This window comes from Nesoenas mayeri, assembly GCF_963082525.1.
Source record: "Nesoenas mayeri genome assembly, chromosome: 3".
In the NCBI taxonomy this organism is placed as follows: domain Eukaryota; kingdom Metazoa; phylum Chordata; class Aves; order Columbiformes; family Columbidae; genus Nesoenas; species Nesoenas mayeri.
In genome coordinates this window covers 70,867,606-70,891,884 of record NC_137544.1, presented here as the reverse complement: position 1 = coordinate 70,891,884, position 24,279 = coordinate 70,867,606, and the positions used below count along the sequence as shown (strand labels likewise).

The window sequence follows — 24,279 nt, the reverse complement described above, 5'->3', positions numbered from 1 at the left end:
ACAATCTAGCTCGCATGTTCCAAACAGTCATGATTTTTCTAATCTCAATAAAGAGAGCGCAATGCTTTAATTACTATGTAATCTCTTCAAAGCTAAATGTTCCCTTTGAAATAGATAAAATGGTAGCAGCCTGTAATTGCTCAAGTTGCCATTAAATAATTAAAGAATTGTCTGTGTCAGCTGGAGTGTAAGTAGATGTAAAATCATAACATAGTAGAAATAATCTTCTTGTGGTTGATTAGGACAATATTGGCTTTGCCAGAATTTTTGGAAACAGTCATGAGGAATTCATTTCTTTGAAGAAATTTAGCACTTCATTCTAACAAAACTGAGGTTCCTTTTTATGTGAGTCTCATTCTGACTTAATTAACCAGTTTTACATGACAACACAAATTGATAATATTTGCTTTTGAACCAGAAGGAAGGGTTTTTTTCCCCACCCACTTTGATATCTTGGGTTGATCACATCACTAAAGGGCAGTGCCAGTCACCCATATGGGCTCTAGGGGAAGGTGCTGAATTCTGTGTTTTCTGTGCTTTAAGAAACACTCACCATAAAACAAAAAAAAAGCAAGCCCCACCCCATTATCTTCCTGATACTATACTAAAAGGGAGAGTCCTTTGGTCAAAACCAGTGAGAGACTCTAAACTGTTTGCACGCTCAGGTGTCTGTGGAGAGGTTCAGCACCCAAGCTTCCTTCTGCGAGCCTCATGGGAACAAGATGAAGAAGACCGCATCTATGGGATGAAGCAGACAGGAGAGGGTGGTGTTCTTTGGAGTATGGGACACCTTTTCTGACAGGGCTGTGGATGCTGTTTTGAAGCAGTGGTTGGAGAAAACATTAGCGAACAGAGGATCCACTGCCCAACATGTAGCCCAAACACTTGTCTGGCGTACCAGCAGTATTTCTCCAGTGGCTGTGGCCCTTGCAGAAGGTTCAACAGTGATGTCTACATTTCTGCAGGAGTGAACATCCCCTCGCCCTTCTTGTTTTACTGGGCTTGTTATATACTCTCTCGGCATGCCATTTTTTGGGCTTTTATGGGTAGGAGAAAGAAAGGATGCACACATCAATTTAAGTGCCTTTTTTTTTTTTTTACTGTGTCTTCATTGACTTCAAAGTACAAGCTTTCCAGCCATTACCTGATCTTTGACCTTCCCCCATGGTTACAGGCATGCAGAAAGAGGAACATCAAAGTCAGAAATAGCCAGTTTTGTTGGCAGATGGGGATTTAATTGTCGCCCTCCTTTGTTCTACTAGGATGCATTCCAGGAAGCGTACTACCGAACAGGAACCTACCCAGGAGTCCCTATAGTGCCACCCCGACGACCATGGACACTTTTGAACTGGCTTTTCTGGGCATTATTGCTGCTATATCCTTTATTCAAGCTGCTCATCAACATGATCAACAGTGGATCATCACTGACACTGGCTAGTTTTGCATTTGTCATTGTAATGGGTAAGTTTTCTAAAACTGTTAGGCATGATCTGTTGAGGCTTATTAAATATAAACGACTTGTGAATTCAACAGACTATCTGATACTATATTCACTTTAGCCTGGAATAGGTCAAATAGATTATTTTTTTTATTTTTGTATATTGTATATTTATTTTTGTATAGTTGTATTATTTTTGCATAACATGGAAGCTTCTTAAAAGGTGATTGGAGAAGGAAGAGTTTGTGTGTGTGTACGCATGAAAGACATTTTCTTCATGACGCTTTGGACTAGAGGAAAGAAAACAAGAGCAAGAGTAAGGCCCAGCATAATAGTTGGTATGTTAATATGGGCAAGGTAGAGGGAAAGGGAGGGGAATGCCGTGCTCTCGTCCTCACCTGGAGAAATCATTGGTGCTTTTTACACTGGGAATGTTTTATGTAAGATATGTAAGAATTTCTTGGAGCAGTGTCTACAATTTAGAAGCATTTTTTTCACCCATCTTACTTGTGTACCCTCCACAGGGAGCCTCACTGCATAATTCATGGCTCTGGATTTTAACTTTAGGGCTGAATGCTTTAATGCTTGGCATTATGGCATCTGTGATGTACTGAATTTAGCCCTTATTAATTTAGTTGAGTGAGACCAACCCCTCCACCCCCCACCGTAAGTGCAATATTGAGTCATTAGTGGCCTTTACAACTAGGTCATGTCTTCTCACTATCAGGAAGGCAGGGAAAGAACCTGTAAAGAAAAAAGACAAAAAGATGATGCTAATAAGAATGGACAGCAAAAGCACCTTTTTTTTTCTTGCTGTCTTACTCCCCACTTAGCTTTCTTCTACTTCTAGCCACAAGAAAAGATTAATAAGGAGGCTGCTGTGAGTCCTCTTTTGAATGCAGTGATAATCCAAAGGTTCTCAGGTTATTTGTGACGCTGGAGCTAACTGAAAGCTACAGCAGCAGTGTGCTGCCAGAATGAACGTGTGAGCTCCCAGGCTGCAGAAGCACAGCTGAGGAGCGCATTAATAATGGTGAGATTAATGACCCTCTGCAAGGTGCATTGCTGCCCTGTGCTTATCTGGCATGTTTGTGGGGTGCTGCAGGTTGCAGTCCTCTGCAACCTTCAGAAGACCCGCTGTGCTTAGCAACAGCTCTCTTGTCGCTCTAAATACCTGGTGTGATCACAGCACTTGTAATGGGTCAGGATTTGCACACAGCAGAAGACACTGCATTGTCTCTAGTAGTGGCTGTCACCTGATTAGAGTCAGCCAGACACTTCTTGCTGATGAGTAGGCAAAAAGAATTGTCACTTATTGGCAGATAGCCTCCATGAAGCTGTGGAAGGACGAGAGTCTGTGGGAGTGGAAAGAAGCTCAGCCTTCAGCAAAAACAAATGGCAGAACTGGTTTATCCTGGTCACTTAAAACTGAATGCGTCATTACTCACCAAAAGAGGAACAGTTCCCTTAGCATGTTATAGTCTGTATCTGTTTTACTATATCCCTTTGAGAGCAATGTTATTGCTAGTTGGGAATCATTGGTCTCTTTCTGCAGAAGCATCTGAAAAATTTAGCCCAAGCTGTAACGGTGACTTTCGTAACCAATATCTGAGTTGCTGTACCAAGGCTGTTGTCCCCGAACTCTGTTTTGTATCCTAAGGGGTATCCCTGTCATGGATGTCCTGAGAGTGATGCAGTTGTCTTCCAACAGTATTTTGTTTTGCAGTTCTGCCTCCAGCTGCAGGCAAGGTCTCAGAAGTGAATTCTGCAATGGCCGGGAGGTAGTGGTACATGAACACAAATGTGCCTTGGAGGCCTAGACTCTTGGTGCCAGTTGGAGCTGTGTGCCTGGCAGACCCATTTTATAGCAGAAGCAGGGAGGGTTGTATTCGTAGTCTTTTCCAGTAATTGGTACCTGATGGCTTAACAATGTAAAAGGAAGTTTTTTCTGTAAATCAGAGGGATTTATTTACCATTGTGATCGGATGATAAAATCACCTTTTCATATTGCTCCTGCTGCTGCTCCTTTTCCTGGTGTTGTTACCTGAAGCAGCACAGGTAGTGTTTGAGACATTGGTTTTTTATGTGGCAATTTGGCAGCTCACGGATACTCCCTAAGTAGGAAGCTTATTGCAGTCCCTGATAGCCCATTGTATGTAGATTGCTGTTGCAAAGGGCTGATTTCAGTACCTGGTAACATTCCCTTTGTTAGCATAGGTGCAGATAGCACAAGGTATGTGTAAACTTTCTGTGATAATAGAGAGTGGGGAAACTAGGAGGTCCTTTTACCTGTATGCTCTGCTTTGTTTTCGGAGTGTCGTTTGTCTTTTGGACAGTCTCTGCTAATAGTGGTCTCCAGTAAAGCACTTAGGAGCTTGTATGTAACTGGCTGTTCAGGTGGAAAGAGCCATAAGATTAATGCCACATGGTGGTCAGGCTGGGGTGGAAGCATTGTAATCGCTCAGACCCTAAGTCTCGGATCCAAGGAATCAGTGACCAGTGTATACGTAGCTCTGCTGGTTCAGCTCGAACACTTTCAGTCCTAAATAAACGATGTCTCCTCTTTATACTGAGAGTGCTGAGCCATCCCCTCTTGCTTTGCTGTGCAGCAGTTTGGCTGTTTATACTCCTAATAATCATCACATTGTGCTAGTATCTAACTACTGGTCTGGGACTAGGAGCCCTTTGTGAAACTACTTGAATCAACACAAGGCAGTCCCTGCTCCGGAGGTTAAATGCACAAGTAGTTTGAGGGACAAAAGATTCTTTTGAAAATTGGCTTTTAGTTTCATAGGACATATGGCAAGAGATTTATGTACTCACCTCACAACTGCTATTTAAAACTGAGGCTAATATTTTGGTGTTAAAGCAGTGAATGAGTCAGTCAAATGCCAGTATTTGTATGTGACAGCAGCTTCTTTTTTTCCCCTTCTCCTGTTTTCCCAATCTCATTTGGCTTCAAAGAACCTGGTGTTAGGTTGCCTTTCAAGTTTTGGTAACTTGTGTTGAAGAGCACAACTTTGTGCTCTATTGAGCTGTCAACAGTAGTAAAAACGGGAATGTTGGCTGTGTATGCAAAAGGAGAGCTCCTCTTGCCTCTTAAATGGAGAAGTAGCTCTTACATGTCTAATGCTAAAGGCGTAATGGCATCTGGGCTTATGATGTGGGTCCGGTAGTTAAGTATCAGTTATAGGTGAGAGAAGTATTTAATTTCACAGTATCACAGTATGTTTGGGATTGGAAGGGACCTCAAAAGATCATCTAGTCCAATCCCCCTGCTGGAGCAGGAACGCCTAGATGAGGTCACACAGGAACATGTCCAGACGGGTCTTGAATGTCTCCAGGAAAGGAGACTCCACAACCCCCCTGGGCAGCCTGTTCCAGTGCTCTGTTACCCTCACTGAGAAGAAGTTTCTTCTCAAATTTAAGTGGAACCTCTTGTGTTCCAGCTTGATCCCATTACCCCTTGTCCTATCATTGTTTGCCACCGAGAAGAGCCTGGCTCCATCCTTGTGGCACTCACCCTTTATATATTTATAAACATTAATAAGATCCCCCCTTAGTCTCCTCTCTCAGCTCCCTCAGCCTTTCTTCATAAGCATAAGTAGTAACAAGCCAGCTTTGATTCTGCAGGAGCTGTTGTATGTCTGCTCTAGAATATGTGCACAGTGCTATTATATTAGAAAACCTGTTTCCATGGGTCACGGTACAAACTGTGAGTGAGTCCTCAGTGGCTTGACGGTGTCCAAGTGCAGAGTGTGGACTGAAGGGCTGGAGCATGATGTGATCTGGGCAGCAAGGCTGTTGATGCCCATGGGCTGAGATGAGTGGAAGGTGAGGAGAGCACAAGCCAGCAGGGTTATAGTAAGTTTTACAACAGGATACAAACAATGTGCAGGATTCTGCCTGTGTTGATTGTGCCTGTTGATGGAGCTGTCAGGCAATCTGGCCTTTCAGCCTAGTGCCTAGAACTCGTATTTTGTTATTTGCTTGTTTCTTCTTCTTTATATTATGAAGACAGGCCCTTATTGGCAATTTCTACCATTCATGTAAACTTTAGTTGTACAATTCTTCATTTCAATCCATAACCTATATAACTCAGGTGTACAGCAGACTATATATGGGAAATTTTTATGCCCCTACCTGCTGTGCTGCTTATAGAGCTTGCTGTGTGCTACTAACCCCAGGTAACAGATGAGAAGAAAACCTGAGATGTGAGAGAAAAGGTGGAAATCCTCTACTCTGAGCTGAAAGATGTAGTACTTATTTGTGGAGGTGGTGGTTTTCTTGGATCTAAAAAATGTTCCAAGAAAGAGATTACATTATTGACTCTTGATTTGTGTTCGCTCAGCCCACCCTCAGCTCCCAGCACCCTGGCAGGCAGAGCAGGTCCTCAGCAACCTCCTGCATCTTTTGGCTGATGGGTAATGGTGGGCAGAAAGATGACAGGAGCTCTGTTACCTTCTGTGGTTTGCAGTGCAGGGATGCCTCAGCTGACAGCTTCTCTTTCCTGCTCTTCTCAGGGTGGGCTTTAACTCTCACAGCTGGCTAAGTTAGGCACAGTTCTTGCTTGACTTTTTCTCCCCTTCCTTGCAGTAAAAAACTCTTAAGTTCCCCTTACTCTAGTTATATTTAAAACAACAGTGGTATAAATCCTTAAACATAACGGTGTCACTACGATAGGTGCTAAGGCTCCAGGAGAGTTGTGGAGAGGAGGCAGGCACAGAGGCCCTCCAGTGCTTACCCCCGCTTTGCTTCCACAGGCTTGGCAAATGTGACCAGCCCCTTCTCCTTGCACCTCACCTTCCCCAGGGTGCTTCCCCAGGGTACTTGAGGACAGAAGGGCAGTGGCAGCTTCTGCCAGAGAGCAAAGGAGAAAGAGGAAAATAATCACTGAACTGTTGAACTAGGTATTTTTTGCTGTCTAGGCAGTGGCATTCTTGAAACAGGATGAAATCCTCACTGTGCTCTGTGGTTGCTATAACAGGTGCTCTTATTTATGCTCTGTGTCCGCCTCTAGATGCTGTTTCTATCCCTTCTGGTAAAATCTTAATAATTTCATGCTTACTATTATGTTAAGATCCCAGACTGCAAGCTACATGTTAGGTCTTCTTCTAGTCTTCTCTGGGCCATTTAAATGTTCAGAGATGTGTTTATTCTTTTCTATTTGTGAGAGTGAAATCCTTCACCTGTCCAAGTTGTGTGCATTTCCAGTCTCAGACTAACAGTATCAATGTCAGTGAGCTCCCTGGGAGCCATGTCCCTTTCTGGGCTGGTCCCTGCATCCTGGAGACCTGAGGGCAGCCCCACGGGCAGCCCAGCCTCCCCACTGCACCACTGTTCAGCTGTTGCTGTGGCACGTCATGTGTGACTCATCTCTGGTATCCTGTTACCACTTGGACTTGTAAAAACTGTCACGTAATTTACTGTCGTACTACAGAACAGGAGTCAGTCGTTGACTGGCTTGTTTTCAAGTGCTGCTATTTTAAATGAACAAAATACACGGTGCCATGTATACAAGCAAATAAGACAGAAGAAAATAGCTGAGGTGGGAAGGCACCTCTGGATATTATCTAGTCCAGGGATGTCAAACTTCTCCTAATGCAGCCCTGGGCAGCCTTGGCCTTCTTTCCCATGAAGGCATCTACCAGAAAGCCCAGGTTCTTCTCTGCAGAGCTGCTTTCTTCCCTATCTTCTTACTTAAATAAGACTCGGCTTTTTCAATTTGCCTTACTTACAGTTACATTTGTTCAGTAGTCTGTGCTCCACTACAGAACAGGTTGCTTGAAGCAGAAGAGAGAACTAGCTATTTAAAAAGGGGTGGTTTTGCATGGTGTGGTAATGTCAGGTTTGCAGCTGGACAAGCGAGCAACTGGTAGAGCAGAGTGCAGCACTGGTGACCAGCTGACAGCCCGCTCCTGTTCAGTGCTAAAGAGCAGCAAATGCCGGGACACGGGGTGTCACATCAGCCCTGCTTTTTTGGTGCTTGGTACCTGGTCATGGTATGAAGCCTCTGGATTCTCTTGATCTTGGGCTCTGACTTGACAACAAAGAGTCCTTTGGCTGGTCAGGAACCGTTCAGGTCATCTTAGACAGGTAAAGGCTGATGGGAATGAGACCTCTGGAGCACATCACAGAACTGGCTCTTTTCGTCCTCAGTCAGCAAGACACATTCTCCACAGAGGGCATGTGTTTGGGACTCCCAAGTAGGTTTAGATTTGAAAGATGTGTCGCAGTCCTGGGTAGCTGAGCAGAAGTTTGGGGAATAATAGATTTTAGGCAGCTGAGCCCCTTTACAAAAAAAAAGCTGCAAGGGGAGGGCTTAGGCTAAGTTGTGTTGTTGTGTTTAACTTAAAGTCACTTCAGGCACTAGAAGCAAATTATATTAAAAAAAAAAAAAAATCCATGTGCATGGCCAATTATTACCACTAAACCCACCACTATTGAAGTATTTTAAATTAACCTGCCCTCTTATAATGGTCTGTTTCATGAGCTGTAGATTAAAAAAAAAAAAAAAGCCACAACTGATTTACTTTTTTAATCAAGATTTAAAGTGCCTTTGCACTGGCTCATGCTCTTCTAGACAAGGGGCCTGTTGAGAGCAGGCAGAATTCCCTTCTCCTGTCACACCCCACCAGCAAACATACCAGTATATTTTGTCACTCAGCGCCTGGGAGGCGGGTAACACCAGCAGCACCCACATTTCACAGCCCGTCTTGTCTAAGGGTTAACAGGGCTGGGCACATTGTGCCTGTGCCTCTGTTGGTTCCCGAAGCATCTTCCCTGCTGGTTGGAAAGGATGTCTGGCCTGAGGCTGGCGACCCAGGACCTTCCTTAATGAGATACCGTGGGCAGTTTAAATGCAGTTTGGGTAGGTACCTTTAATGCTGTGCTGCTGTCAGGCTGAGAGCCCTGCTGGTCTCTTTCAAAACACTACACCTGTACAGATCTTCAGTCCTTGTCTGCAAGCAGCTTCTAACTTTATTTTTATGCATTTTGCAGCTTCTGTTGGTGTCAGATGGATGATTGGCGTCACAGAAATTAACAAGGGCTCCACCTATGGCAACAATGACAACAAGCAGAAACGAAAGTAGCGTCTTCAGAGACTGCTTCAATCCAAAGGGAACAAATGCAACTTCTGAAAACTCTTAAGTGCATATCATGGTCCTTCAAGCGAGATCAGAGGAAGGGTAGGATGAGCAATTGCCATGCATATCTGATTTTGTGCTCCTGTTATTTTTTCTCTGGGGGTTTGAGCTGGATGACACACTTGAAAGATGCACTCCTTCGTATACTCTCCACAGCAGGTTTGCATTTGTTTGGTTGGTTTTCCTATAAAATGTCTTAAGCTTTGAAGAAAAAAAAAAATCCAGTGTTCTTGTATGATGAGACTCTACCTGGAAACTAATCAGAGGTACAGGCTTTATCTTAACTTGCTCTAAGGAATGGGTAAATGTGAAAAGATTGTTACAAGATGATTAAAATTGATAGTTGTCTAGATTACACGTTAACAGTTTAACAACCATAATCTGTCAGTGTTTAAATGCAGTAAAGATGCACTGCTTGGTTATACCAGTATTGGACTGAAGCAGCTCTCCTGAACTGGCAGAGTTGCAGTAGAGTTCTGTTACACCTAGAACTGAATCCCACAGTGTGCACCACGTGGGCCCTTTGAAACTCCAGCCAGACCCCGCCTAAGGGCCGGCTTTGTTAGGTTGGAGCCTTGCAGTGGCATAACTGGGAGTGGAATTTGGCCTTGTGGCCTGAACAGAGCTGTTTTACCCACTGCCACATCTCTCCCGAGGCAATACAGCAGAGGGATAGCTGAAACCTGTAATTTTTTTGAGGGTAAATGCCATTTATAGTTTGAAAAAACTGAGGTAGTAAGTTCCTTTCAGCTTTAAACACTGATTTTAATTCTAGGCCTTCCTAACAATGGTGGAAACAAAACTGGGTATGCTGTAACTAAGTAATGCAAAGCGTGCATTAAAAGGTAAGCCCCCTAATGTTGTGATCCCAATTAGTCTGCTTGTCTGTCTTTTCAGATAAATTAGTTTACATGGTGCCTCTTAACAGTCAGCCTGAGGTAATACTTAAATTATCTTTTACTTTTATTCTGAGGAGAAGAGGGGAAGTAGCAGAGAGACCTGGGGCAGTCGTATAGCTTGGAGTTTTTTACGGCTGTCTGGACTTGCTTTTACACCCTTCTGAATCAGATAAAACTGGAATCAAGCTCCTTGGGAAAATGGTTCCTCTGACGTTGCTGGTGCTGATTCCAGGGAAACGCCTGTTGTTTTTAAAACTTAAAGAGTTAAGAATATGCAAGTTACTAAAAAGAGCTTGTTTAAAAAAAAAGGAAAAGGGATTTCCAGCTCGCAGCAGTTACGATTGAAAAAACCCCAAGCTTTAAAAGTCTAAACATACTGATACTGAGCAGTGAGGATTATGATTGGCACTTCCAATTATGGTACATTTTCATGGCACACAGGACTTACCTGTGATAGTCTAGCAATGAACAGCCTCTGTGTCTCTAGACAAGAAAAGCAGCAGTTTTAGTTGTATTAATAACAGCTGGTATAAAAAACATTTCTCTTTTCCTATAATAAAGCTGAAGCCAGAAGAAACAGGGGCTAATACAACAGAATTTGAATCAGTCCATGAAATATGCATTTGCTGTTCAGTACATCATCAGATCATCTAGAAACAAGTCGCTTTAAAATTCAACACCTAAAGAGCAGTTGTAGTAGTACTTTTAGCACGGGGCAATAAGTAAACTTTTTTGAGTGGCAGCAGTAAAACATACAACATGAAGGAAGGAATAGGCCTTGTGAAGTATGAGGGTTTTTGGGGTTTGGGGTTTTTTTTTCCACACCTGTTTTATGTACACATGTATTCTCTATGCTCTCTAGCTTTCTGGAATAGTTTATATGATGTCAAGAACATAAACATGAGCTGTAGTGTAGTTTTTCAACACATGAAACAGCCTGAGATCAGAGAATACTGCCACCCTTATAACATGCCCAGCACCTCAACTTACTAAAACAATCTTAACAGTGGAAAACTGAGTAGTAAACTTGCAGTAGTGTCTGAAGGTCCAGCTGTCCCACAGTAATGCATCAGGCATGTTAATGAGCTAGACCTGAAGACACTGTACACAAGGACTTAGAAAATTAGTAGGGAGTGGGAGAGAGAAAGGCCAAGCTGGCATTGCATTGTGACCCTAACCTGGCAGGTACAGTGGGCTTTTCTCAGGGTGGTAAAAACCTAAACGCACAGATGAGTGGTCCTGAGCAGCAAATACATATTCATGTAGTGATAGAAATGAGCTTTTTTTTTGCCTTTTTAAAGAGCCACTGATTTAATATACTGTAGGGGCACATTTAACATTCCTTATGAATCTTAGTCCTTTCTAACTGCATGCAGTGCCAGTTCTTCTAGAGGAAAATACCAAACGTACGTATTTCTGAAAGAGTGTTTAGACTATTTCATACTCATTTCCCTGAGACCAACCTTTAGACCAGGCTGAGGGCCAAACACACCACTCCTGGATCCATCCTCCTGAGCACTTCTAGACATCCCGACACACAAGGACTGCACTACTGGGCCCTTCCCACCTTCACTGGCAAATGGAGAAAGTGTAATGGTACTTGCTAAAGTTAAACTAGTCCAGTTCACTGTATTAAAAGAATGACATATGTAATTAGGAAGCAGTGTTTGCCCCTCATCCCCACGAGCAACTACTGTATGTTCTACAACTGCCTTAACAAAAGTAGTCTTAATGTTTGTTTATATAAAAATAAAAGTATAAAAAGCTAATGTGCAGTGAACGAGTTTTCTTTCAGTTGGCAACATCAAACTAGCAACAGTTTACTTTTCACCTTTATCTTGGCTCCTAAAAGCTGTCTGCAGTTCCCGTTTGTGCACAAGGGTACCCGAAACAAGGCAAACGAGGACACAAACTGCTCAGGTACTTGTGCTGTATAGCCAGGTTTGCGGGGGAACCTCAGGTACTGTCACAGCCAGTTGCTAAGGATGACAACATACTGCCCTTCCTATTGTAGCTGAAAATCAAGACCTGAAGAGAAGGGAAAGTTGTCATTTGAAGTCATCACAGTATTTTTGAGAGCCTAGATGATACACTGCACTGCTGACCTGCACAGTGAGGCTCATGCTTTTCTAGATTTAAATATTAGGTTTTGTGATACCTTCTCAAGAGCTCACCTAACCAGCTGCTAAAGCCCACACCTGTAACCAAGGATTTGTGGATCGAGACAGGACTTTAAAATAAAATGAAACATTAAAAACAAGTTATTGGCTTTATAAGTTCCCCATTTTAAGGTCTCAAGCTGTAACAAGAATATGCAAGCTTGCAGTAATGCTTACAAGTAACAATTTTAAGTCGTCATCTGCTTGTAATAGCAAGCCAAACAAAATAATCCAAATAGATAAAGTGATGCAGACTGTTTCTTCTAATTGCTAACCACTTCTACTCTCCATTTTCTGAGACTTAATACAATTGGCGAGTGGCAGGGAAATCAAAGTCAGAAATTAGTTTTAAAAAGCTAACAGTAAGTTCTTGTTTTTGCCAAACAGAACACAAGAATAATGTTAACTGATTCTCCTCCAGGCCCCAGGGATGCCGCGCAGCCCATTCCCTGTTCACAGTGCTCACATTCAAGGAGATGGTTATTTCAGACCACGACTCTGTCCCTTCTGTACCAGGGGGTGTCAGGAACTGCACGCCCCCATGTTTCCTCAGGAGAGGATGGAAGGGGGGACCTCAATTCTGTCACCACTTGTGCAGTTTAAGATGCTTCTTACACATCTTGAACTTGACAAAACATAGACTACTGCAATAGAAGTTAGGTTAGCTTAGCAGCGTTAAACAAGCCTTGAAAAAAATTTAAAATGTGACACAACCCAATATATTTATTTTTTGAAGAAAAACCCTTCACCAACATCTCCTAAAATAAACCATTTATTGAGAAAAAAACTTTTTTTAAAATTTCATTAATCAGCCTTGTGCATAACAAATCTGAAGCTCGCCAAAAAACAAATAAACAAAAAAAACCAGTAAAAGTTCACAGTCAGTGCACTCAACAAACAGATTAAAAAACAAGGTCCGTAACGGCTGATAACACTACAGCATTTTTCTGAACCTAAAGAGTTCAAAAATACTACATATTAACATTACAGTTCTCAGTCAAATGAGAAACAGGAGAAAGAACAAAAAAAGGTATGGTCCATATACAGTAGTAATGGCACTTTCACTGAAACATGCAGCTTCTTCCAACTTGCGGACACTGTCACGTGAGCAACATGTGCCAAGTACAACATACAGGAGCAGCAGAGAAAGTGACGCTCGTCACTTGTGCAGTCTTCGTAAGTTCAACTTTTATACTGTTTCTCAGCACAGTCTTTATGTAAATATTACATACAGTAGTGATTAAAAGGTATCTTGCCAGAATAAAAAAGGCCAAAGACTGAATAACTTCATTCTTCATCTGTGCAAACCTGTGAAGGGGACAAAAGGCAATGAATTCACTTGTCTCCCTATTACAGCAGGAAGATTACAACAGATCACTTCTTTCAGCACCTTCACTGAACACCTTTGAGGGCTTTTTCTTTCTCCCTTGTTACGCAGGTAACAAATTACAAGTGTTTAGATGTGAAAAACTTATATGTCCCCATCACTGTGCCACTCTGACATGCCTAAAGCAGCGTTCTGCCTCTGGGATGGATGGGATTGGGCTGCAGGGGCCCTGATGACAGGGATGGGTATGAAGAGCCCAAACGCACTGTTACTGAACCACAATACCAAAGTGAACAACTTTATGCTAGAAAATGGGATAATTCAATAACCTACTGTGCACCTACTTCTTCAAAAACATAGTTACTACTACACTTAAGTTTGTAGCTGTGAATATTTGCCTATTCTTAAGAAAAGAATCAAACTATAGTTCATGCAAGAACTGCAGGCTGTTAGGCCAACTGCCAGATAAACATTCCATATGAACTTAACATTAACTGTGAACTTACTTAAAAAAAAGCAGACCCTTGCACTGAAGGGTGGTAGAGTTCTCAAGAATGTGCTTGTTTCACTTTCTATGGAGGGGACCCTTATCTCTAGATGATAGAAGTCTGCATACACACTCCCTAAAGTTTTAGGCACAGAGCCCTTCAGATTGAATTAACTTCCACTCAGTTGAAGCTTAACAAGTCTTTTTAACATAAAGATAATGCATCCCAAAACAGCAATGAAAGTTTATTGCATGGTGTGCACCAGGTTCTTTTAGTCAAATGTTTGTCAGCAACATAATGTGCTTCTGAAAAGTCGCCAAACCTTGTTTTCTGGACAGCATCAACTCGATACCTGGACAGCCTCCCACTGTGACACAAAGCCCTGTGGCACAGCTGCAAACGATGCAGCCAACTAGGAGCTGTTCCTGATTCCCGTCTACAGTCTTTGTGGGCAAAGCCATGGGACAAACCTTGACAAAAGGATGATCGAGGAGCTGGCTGGCCGTCCACCTCATCTTTGGGTCACTCTCCAGGCAGTGACAAAGGAAGTCTTTCCCTTCTGGGCTCACTTTGTCAGGAATAGGAGGTTTATGGCCCATCCCCACTCTATACATGATCTGGAAGTTGTGCTCGTATTCATGCCAAGGCCTCTGCAACAGGTAACAGCATTGCTAAGTTGCAAGGTTTAGTGAGTGAGTAACTTGCTATCAATAGAGCATATATTTCTCTACTCCAAAAAAATTAAACCCCACCCCCAGTACTTGCAGATTTAAGTGTGACATATTTCTGGGAATGGGACCAGAATTTGCAGAGAAACTGCTAAGAACAGTTTGCATTCAATCAGCACGTGGAACATCCCTACCTTGCCAGTGACCATCTCTATAACGACACAGCCCAGGCTCCAGATGTCTGCTGCACGTCCGTGCCCTTCTCCTTTTGCTCTGGTAATTACTTCTGGAGCCATGTATGCTTTGAAACAACACATACAATGTCATCAGTTCATGCAGCAGGAGGAACAGTATACATTCAGTGATTAGCTAGGCAAACTAAATGCTTTATAATACATCTGTAGTGAATCACCACTATTTTTGCTAAGTTTTGGCATTTGCTGGCTTCTTGTTCTTTGACACATTTGCAGTGTAACTGTCTTTCAGTTTGAAAAGCGACAGTGAAAATGCTGGTACATGTTCATGCTTTCAGTTATCTTTGGTTTTGAAAAATAGCTTAAGCAGCTGTTTAGTAAGAACAGCACTGTTTCAGTAAGGCTGCAAAGAAAGATACAACCCCAGAAAACACAAGCTGCAGCATCTTTATAAAAGTTGCCAGGCAAAGAAAATTTCATCTTTCCAGTTATATCATTCACTGATTGTTTTGGCTTCTGGATGTAAAGCACATCTGGCTAGCTACGATAAAATCCAAGTTTCCCTGAAACATACCATTTTACTCCAGCACAAACGTTGGCAGAGGAATTTTCTTCTCTGGTAACTAGACAAGTATCTGCCTGGCACATGGTTCCTTACCTGCGGTCCCCAAAGTACTGTTCACTTCCCCAGGCATTGTCTGGGTGTTGTTCTTCAGTTTCACTGAGCAGCCAAAGTCTCCCAGTTTAATCAATCCAGATGAGGTGAGAAAGATGTTGGCTCCTAGAAAACACAATGAAAAACAGTAACACTTGTTAAACTAGTGCTGAATTGAGGAATGAGCGTTTCCTGATATACTCTTGGAAGTTACACAGTAGATAACAGCTGAATTTGCACTTAGATCTTTACCTGTGGGTTAAGCATGGAATATTAGCAATGTTCCCCAAAGGGCAAATTACCAGTAGCCAATGGGATTTTTGGTGGGTTTGTGTCTACACTAGCTGTACTGAAAGTTGACAACAAGAAAAACAAAGCAGTACAGTGGGCAAACTCATCAGCTTTCCATACATGCTCATTATGAGAAAATACTCCTCCAGGAATTGATGAATTCCAGTGCTTATCCTTGTGAATGTTGCACTGTAAAAAAACACCTGTCCTTAGGGAACATCATGTCCTGGCAGAGGCTGTTGCTACGTACCTCCCACTGGCCATCTTTTCGGTTCTGCTGAGCCAAGACAGGTAACGTCATACAGCTGTGTCATCACAGCAGACTTCCAAAACAGAGCTTATAGCATTTTATTATGTGTCCTACCAAATGCCCACTCCGATTGTGCTCTACTTCCAGAAGAATTTCTGGAGGAGGGCTGCTGTTACAATCGTTGGCTACACTGCCAGCTCACAGGAGAAAAAAATTCCTTAGCAGAGTTGAAAATCTCTGAGGGGAATGTGCAGTTGGCTTCAAGTCACTTGCTCTTCATGACACTGCAAAATAAGCCAAGTGGCTTTGATAACCAGGTCTTCTTTAGTTCAACATCCTGCCAAAACATGTTGACAGCCAACAGAAAAGAGGAAGAGCAGAACAAGCTCACTATACATTTCAGGCCAAGTCCTGGCTTCTGCAAAGTATTGCAATGAAACCACAAGAAGGTTGCAAGAGTCACCTGGCAGAAATACAGCTTGAGGTGTGGTCTCTCTTGAGGAAAGATGAATGGTTTGCACAGAACAAAGTGTACTTCTCAAGTAGGCAAAATTGGGGGTTTCATTTCACACAGCCTTTTCCCATGTCACACAGAAGATTCTTTGAAAAATGGCTCATCTGAATACAGCCTTCAAAAGTTTCTCACTTTTGTTCCACCTTGAACATAGGTCAGTGCAGAAATTCTTGGCTGCTCTTTCTTTGTGTTGTGTTCTCTTAGTTACTGACTTTTCCCAGTTAGCTTGTCTGCACATCCCCAAGATATTAATGGAAAATAGAAGGAATCCCCAAAACGCTCAAGTCAAAAAAAGGCAGTGCAGGTCAATGATGCTAAAACCCTGCCCACTTCTCAAAGGGCTTCTCTAACTGCTACAAGAATGCTTGATAACTAAAGCGAGAGGCATTGTACAGAACAGCACTATAAAAGGGGTAGAGAAATCATTAAGAGAAATAAATTCCAACCTTTAATTACTGTAAGCCTTTCACAAGTTTTGAAGAAGAATTAAATTTCAGTGAATACAACTGTTCTGCACACTGTGTCTAAGTTTTCCACTATTGGCCTTCGGGTGTCCGCACGTACTAAAGATCAGAATTCTTTGGTTGGGTTCTGCAGTTTGCCGTCACAGGGACATACGTGTCCACAGTCACCCTGCAATCACAGGCACATACATGTCCCACAGTCACCCTGCAATCACAGGCATCTGTAATGGAGCTGGGTGGACCATCCCTCAGCTCCCTGAATGAAAGAGAATCCAGAAACGCACCAAAACAGTACAAGGAGGCAGCTCAATGAGATGCTAAATATGGGCACTGCATTAGAAGAGTGACAGTTACTCTACCAGCAACTTTCTCCTTTGAACAACCTCCCACAGCTTTTCTAATGATTTTCAAGCAATTATTTGTCATATAGGAAGTAGGGGCACTTAGCCCACACAAAGAGCTTAGGAAAAATGGCCATCACTAGCAAATGCTTTTACAAGGATGTTTTGGAAACCTATGTTCCCATTCCTCCAGAAAGCAACATGTGCATTTCATGGAAGGCTTACAAAGTGGTTTCTGACTACAGCAGTGGGTGGAAACTGGCAAAGCTTAAGGGCAACGATCTCTCTTCTGGCTGAATCTAAAGCTATTGGGATAATTGTGATAGTTTGGTTTAATAAAGTTCAGAACCTACTTACAAGGCCTTCCATACCCAAGTTTGTCCCTTAAAAAAAAAAAAAGTAATAACAATTTAGCATAAATGTTGCTGTTAAAGTCTCTGTTTCACAGAATAAGACCAAGCTGGCCAAGCTCTATAAGAAGTCTTGAAAAATGGTTGTTGTGTTAGATGAAACCTCCACAGAATCCAGCAGAACCTGGCTAAGAGAACAGGAGACACAAGAGCAGCACTTTGAGGATGACTGATCCTTTTTACCTTTGACAGTTAATGTAACTGGGAATGTCACAAAATTCCTACCATATCTGCATGGTTAATAAGCAAAATAAAACTGGGGACCATGGTTAAACAGGCAAAAAGACGCAACACAGCCTCCTGTTCCTTCTGTCCTCCTACACATACACTATCAAAAGGATCTTCATTGAAGTACCTGGCAGAGGCAAGGGGCAGCCCAGTTCTGCACAGCCCTACTGCAATTTACACCACAAGACCTTCTGGGCAAACTGCAAACTAAGAGCAAGTGTGAAAAGCCGCACCTTTGCTAGAGACAACAGGACCTACAACGCAAAGCTTTTAAACTGAAGTTTCGTGCTCTGTATCTCTGTGCCCAGCCAGCCCCACGTTAAGTGCAGTGAAAACAAGTGTGTAGCAACTAAATTCATTCAAGAAACAAGTAGGCCAAACGTTCCCTTTGATCAGAAAAATCAACTGTAGAATCCTCTTTCACTCAGTCTCTCAGATAGGGTGACATATGCCCATTGTCTCCTGTCGAACAGCCTTCCACCTCTTGTTGAATGACCTTCCTTCCCTTGTGCTCATCATGAAGACATGAAAGCAGGAATGGCAGAAATTTTGAGCTAACAACAAAGTTAACAAGAGGACACTAACATTTTGATGAAAACTTCTGACCTGGAGCATCTCACTCACAGGTTTCTGCTTTACCGAAGCTTCAAATACAACCCCTTCATTTTCTGTATTCATTCTGAAAACACAATCCAAGTACTTTTCAGGAATATGCCCTTCTCTCTCAGAGAGAAAGCACCAGGCATGACCTCAGTGATTAATTCCTCTCAATTCAGCACTTGTGAGACCACACTTGAAGTGCTGTGTCTTGTTTTTGGGCTCCTCAGTACAAGACAGACACTGACATACTGGAGCAAACCCAGCAGAGGGGCATCAAGACAGTCAGAGGGCTGGTCCACACAATGGACAGCTGAGAGATGGGTTTGTTTAGCTTGACAAAGGGAAGAGTGTGTGTGGAGAATTTATTGCTGCTTTCAGCTGTGTAATGGGAAGGTATCAAGATGATGGAAAGAGGCTTTTTCCTCAAACTCTGAAAGAATATGGGGCAATGGATACAAACAGCAACCTCTGCAAATGCCAGAGAGGTATCAGGAAAAAGTCCTTCACAATGGGAATAGGCCTGTCATTGGGACTGGGCCCAGAGAAAAGTGAATATCCATCTCTAGACACGTTGGCATCTCAACTAAACAAGGTCTTGAGCAACCTGATCTAATTTGACATTGGATCTGCTACTGAGGTTGACCCTGTTTTGAACAGAGAGCACAAACAGAGATGTTCAGAGGTTCCCTTCAGCATTAAATATTCCATCATTCTCAATAACTGAGGAAAAACTGAAGAAATTTTAACTGAGGAATCTGGGCTTAACCATAGGGCTTAAATCCAATACCCAGGATAGAGATTATAAAAGTATCCTAGAAAACTTAATCGCCTGCTACATACCAGCACCAACTACTTTACACATTGATGCAAAATAGAAACCAGTGCAGCCACGTGTACCAACCAGCCAACACTTCCCTCAGTTCGTTCCCATAACTGCAGGTTGAAAAAGGCCTCAAGGCAGCTGTGTCTCGCTTCCTCTTTGCCACTCACAGAACTGGATGCCATAACAGCATCTGAAAGACAACCGTGGCACAAGGGGACACTACTAACCAAAGGACTCCATTTTTGATCACAAGGTACTTGTGGACACCAACTGTGGGATAACCCATTCTTAGAGTAATTGTTTATGGGTATCTGCAGCTTAAAAGAAATATACCCACAGTGATGTTTGGCCATAAGAGATCTAGTGTGACCTGACAGTGACATTTCCCTAGCAAAGCAGTTTTAACAGGCGGAATGACATAATCATTTTTTGCTACCAGAAAAATAAAAGAGTACCTAAGAGCTGAAAGTAAAACCAGACTTTTCTTTACTGCTGTTTGCCTGAAATCGTGGAGATGCAACATCAGCATAAAAGGAGGCAGAGAGCAAAAGCCTTCCAATGTAACTTCAAGCATCCTTTATAAAAATACCCTCTGTAGTCTGTCTTCACATTCTGTCATTAACTTTTGGGAAGGCCTATACACAGATGTGCCCGCAGTGACCCTCTGTTTGTCACTGCTGTTATTCTCGTGCAACACCTCAACATTTGGTAAGAAGAACCTGTTGCAACAGCAATGCCTTCAGATAATATAGCATTACAGTTCTGTTAAACAGCTCTTCTCACATCACTGAGCCTCCCTGATGAGAGGAAGACCTATTTGGAAATATATCCAGAAATCAGCAATGACATAGAACAGCATAAAAAAGAAACCCGTCAGCCAGCCTTAGATTTTGATAACAAGCTTCCAGGAGAGCATAATCCAGCTAAGCAGAACCTGGGTATGGAATGATCAAGTAAAGGGCAAGGAGGGCACTGTGAGAAGCATGGAGGGAAATCCACAACTGGAGAGAAACCTTTGGTCGGAAAGGAAAACCAGAAAAGGCAAGATTGCTGGGGAATGGGAATGAGGGAAAGTGTTTCCTAGGAAAAAAAGCCAAAACTGACTCAAGAGTGGCCTACCTGGGTGGGAGGCCTCTGGATCGTAGATAGTTCTTTTCCCAAATGAGAAGCACGAGGCCAAAGGACCAAGAGCAACTGGGAACCTCCTACACTGCTGCGGTGATTCAAAACCCTGTGAGCAAGAGGGACATAGAAACCCAGCATCGTTGGGTTGCACTGCCTTGTCATAAAATGAGCATTCACAGGGTATATTGTGTGCATCCTTTCCCCTACCTTCTGTTAAGTTTCTGCCATAGGTGAGCGAAATATGCCAGACTAACAAAAACAAGATAACTAGACATGGAGGATGTTCTTGGAAGGCGCAGGAAAAGAAAAATGAATGTGAAATGTGGACTCACACTGGGTGCCCTAAGTAAATGCCAAACCCAACCTCCCTTCAGTTATTGTAGTTCCAGTCTGCTCATTTCGCAAGCAAAAGCTGAGAGCCAGGCATGAGTAGATAAATGTATGGCAAAAAAACCACTCGATAAGTCATTTTACAATATCCCTTTAGCTTCCTTTTAACAAAGCTTTTATTACTATGCTTAATCAACCATTCTTCTGAAATCCTAGATTTCTTCTGGAAAATGGGAATCACAGGGAAAAGTTCTGATGAACAACTCTAGCGCTGTACGTTGTTGTCAGCGCCCAGAACACACCACTGTTCCTTGCGTAGATGAGAAGAAAACCAGCATTACATAACTCAGTATATTAGTACTAGAAATAGAAGGACCAAATGAATGCCCAACGATAGTAACAACCTCTGCAGAAACTATATAAATCATGGGCAGAACTTATGAGTTTGCAATGCCAACTGTGAACATTTTTTATGTTCTGTACTTAAAAAGGAGCACGTGACTAGCCAATAACTTATAAATTGAAAAATGAGTGGAAGGCTTTATACACTTAATGGTTGTATAGATAACAAGCACTAAATCTGTTAATATGTCCCCCATCGCTCCCCTCCCCATCTACAACACTGAAACAACAACATTACCTTTGATGGGTAACATTACCTTTAATGTCTCGATGGACAATACCATGTTCATGTAGTACATTGATTGCAATCGTGATTTGCTTTGTGTAGAGCCTAATGACATGCTCCTGAAGGCCCAGTTTTGATACCTCTTCCAGAGTGCCCTCATCACAGTATTCCATGAAGATGTACATTTCTTCCTGTTGTGGGAACCAAACCAAATTTCATTGTTGTGGGGTTTTTTGGTTGATTTTTTATGAAGTTTTCCTTCTATCCTTTATTGTTTGTGAGAAGAGTAATGGAAGTGCCATGTAATGTTTTAATGGAGTACCTCTTACCATGGAATATCTAATAAATCATCTCTTCAGAATTCTATTCTCTTGGGCATGCTTCAACCCAATATGTTCTATTGCATATCTATGGAAAATCTCTGCTACAGGTTTAGCTGCATCATTTTTATGTAACTGATACTATTTCGTGGTATAAAATACATTACTTTCATATCAACCAAAAAGGACTTTGGAAATCTTGTAGGTATATCACACAGAAATACAAAAAAGATGCTTTGTGTACTTAGAAAAAAAGGTAAAATTATGTTTTGGGCTTGTTTTTTTGGTTTGGTTCTCCCCCTCACCCTCCCAGTTCCTGCAATATCATGTGTTGATTGCTTGGGGATGGCAAGTTTGTTGTTGTTTTCTGTTGCTTGAACAAACATGGCAACTCTAACTCACCTTAAGGAAAAGTTTAGTTCTTGTTCCCTTTCTCTGTCTCCAAGCCCAGCCACTTTAAGCCAGACTTAATACAAGAAGATGGCAAAGACACTAAGCTCTTAGAACTAGCCTCAGTGGCACAGACACCCTAAGTCGTGTCCCCATGTAAAGAAATGCAGACAGAGAGCAGCCTCTGTCCCCTGCTAAACCAGGAATGGGTCAGCAAATCAACCCATTCATACTGAGCAAATCAGTCCAAACCAGACAAGGCTTTCCAGGCAGACACCAGGTGTCCTGTTCCCCGCCCACTTCACCGGGTAGAGATACAGGAAGGATCTGAGATTCACAGGGGAGGTGGGAAGGGCACGTGGGAAGCAGAGTAAGAAAATGTTGGGTATCTCAGCACGCAACTCTGGAAGCCAGCTCCATAAGAAAACCAGGCTTCATTTGTTCTGCTGCTCAAACAAGAAAACTTGTTTTTCTTTCTGAAGAGACACTAGCTGAATTCCAAAAGATTTGCTGCCTTAAGATACTCATCTGGCATCAATATTTAAACTCCACCACAAAATTTTTCCAGGAATCAACAAGATCCTTTACAACCTTTGCTGCTAACAGTGAAGGGTTTTAGGTTGTCTAGTCTTTAGGTAAATGCAAGAGTTACCATACCGTATATGATATAGTTTGCTTTTAGAGCAGTTAAGCAGAGTAGCAGCACAGAATAGCCTCCAGCATTACTTGCTTTATTCACTTAGTGTGAAGCTTCTCTGTCTATGTACCAGTTCCAAAAATTTTCCCCAAATTATGTTTCAGAGATCTCAACATTCAGAGGAAAAAGACACACTGTAATTCACAGAGAGATCCAGGCAATTAAGCTCAACTAGAATGTTCTCAAGTAAAATGACCAGTGATCCACAGCTGCTTAAAATTTTCTCTCTGACCTATAAAAAAGCCCCAATAACTTATAATTTCTTACCCTATGGAGCTCCACACCAAAATAACGAACCAGATTAGGGTGTTTGATGCCTTCAAAAATCTTCAGTTCATCAGCTGTTTCTTTGATGGTTTTGTGATCATTAGGTTGAAATCTTATCTGCAGGAAAGATTTTTCATTATTTTGCCACTGTTTTCAATTACTGAGGAACAAAAAAAACCCAACCCAAACAAAACAAAACCCACCAACCTATCTTAAACCAAAACCAACCAAGAAAACAGGTACAAACCTCTTTTCCTTAAGCACTGTCATCACGCAAAAAGCCCTAAAATATCAACCCTCTATCTCCAAACGTAAACAAAAAAAAGAACACCAAACTATTCTGGGAAAATTACACACAAATACGATTAATCAAGTTTGTAAGAGCAAAATGCTGTTACTTAAATGTATAAATACACACATGTGTGCACCTGTATATCTCTTCCAAGCTTGCCTTCTAGCTTAAACCTGGTAGACAGACACAGTACAAGAGAATCTGAAGTACTATCAGTGAGAGCTATTCTTCAAGAAAGACAGAGATTCTAAGGGATTTATTTCTCTGAGGTGTTTCTTCATTGAGAATGAGGCAGGAAAAGGTGTGGCACGGAACAAACACAATCATAAAGGTTTTGATGAAAGAAACACGTTTGCCTTCATTCTCCCACAATATGCCGTGATAGATTTTTCATGGAGGAAAAAAATTATCAAGTCTTCTGAAAAAACAATTTAAAGCTTCTATTCACGCAAAGATCGGTGAAATGCATATAGCAAGTTATGGAAAATGCTACTTTTACCATACAGGTAGAAAGCAGAAACTTCATTAATTGAGTTCAGGACAAGAGCTAGAGGAAGAAAAGCACATATTTTACCTTTGGTTGCTAGGATGCTATGACTGTTTTGTTCAACATAGCAATTCCAGGATACAGCTTGGACTCAAACAATGGTAAGATTAAATATATGGAGATTACAGAAAGGTGACAAATGACATTTAAGTATTTTATGTATTTCCTAAGTTGCAATATGATGTATTTGTAGTAAGGCTTGTCCACTATAATTGTAGAGATTTTAACAACACTGTGGCTAAGACAGTAAAGTCTGAAGAAATCTTGGGGGGTGAAGGGAATGCAATGTTTTTAACTAGTTTGAAAATAAGTAAATCAATCTTCTCCTAAGCTACTCTAAAGGAAATCCAGAAAAGCCTTTTATTTGCAAGTTGCAAACAGCCTACATTTAAGCCCACAGTGGGGAGGCACTGGGGAATGTTTCTTGGTGAAATAATTCCGGACGTTAAAAATACTACAGGAAAAGGCAGCATACTGTATATTTAGCCTACTAGTGAAGTGTTTGTCAAACAAGGTCCATTTAACTTATTTGAACTTCTGTTAAAGAGCACACACATGCTAGTTTGTCAAAAGCACCTGCATCTAGAAAGCAACCTCGAATTCCAGAAAGGAATCTGCTACTGGTTTGGGGAGAAATGTTCTTTCATTGGGAGAAAAAAAAAAACAACGCAACTTCAAGTGTTGGTATTAGTTAGTCAGTGAATGAGTATGGTACAAGACCTTAAGTGCAAGCCCAGTCTCGTTTTTCCACACCTTTGAGATCACGTATGTATTGTGTGTGTGGAA

The 24,279-nt window shown here is 42.0% G+C and overlaps 2 protein-coding genes across 2 annotated transcripts in view; one reads left to right on the top strand and one right to left on the bottom strand.

Moving 5' to 3' along the window:
• Nucleotides 1-8,532, top strand: part of AGPAT4 (1-acylglycerol-3-phosphate O-acyltransferase 4) — a gene marked incomplete at both ends in the record, with an annotated part of 61,806 nt that extends 53,274 nt beyond the window's left edge. The window contains 2 exons of the mRNA XM_080342798.1: nt 1,263-1,461; nt 8,441-8,532. Of these exons, the coding sequence (XP_080198924.1) occupies nt 1,263-1,461; nt 8,441-8,532 (291 nt within the window). The remainder of the gene's footprint in view (nt 1-1,262; nt 1,462-8,440) is intronic.
• A 3,746-nt stretch (nt 8,533-12,278) lies between these two features.
• Nucleotides 12,279-24,279, bottom strand: part of MAP3K4 (mitogen-activated protein kinase kinase kinase 4) — a gene marked incomplete at its 5' end in the record, with an annotated part of 68,527 nt that continues 56,526 nt past the window's right edge. Inside the window, 6 exons of the mRNA XM_080341442.1 lie at nt 12,279-12,952; nt 13,930-14,109; nt 14,322-14,428; nt 14,980-15,102; nt 21,012-21,171; nt 22,655-22,771. Coding sequence (XP_080197568.1) covers nt 12,932-12,952; nt 13,930-14,109; nt 14,322-14,428; nt 14,980-15,102; nt 21,012-21,171; nt 22,655-22,771 — 708 coding nt within the window. The 3' untranslated portion in view covers nt 12,279-12,931. The remainder of the gene's footprint in view (nt 12,953-13,929; nt 14,110-14,321; nt 14,429-14,979; nt 15,103-21,011; nt 21,172-22,654; nt 22,772-24,279) is intronic.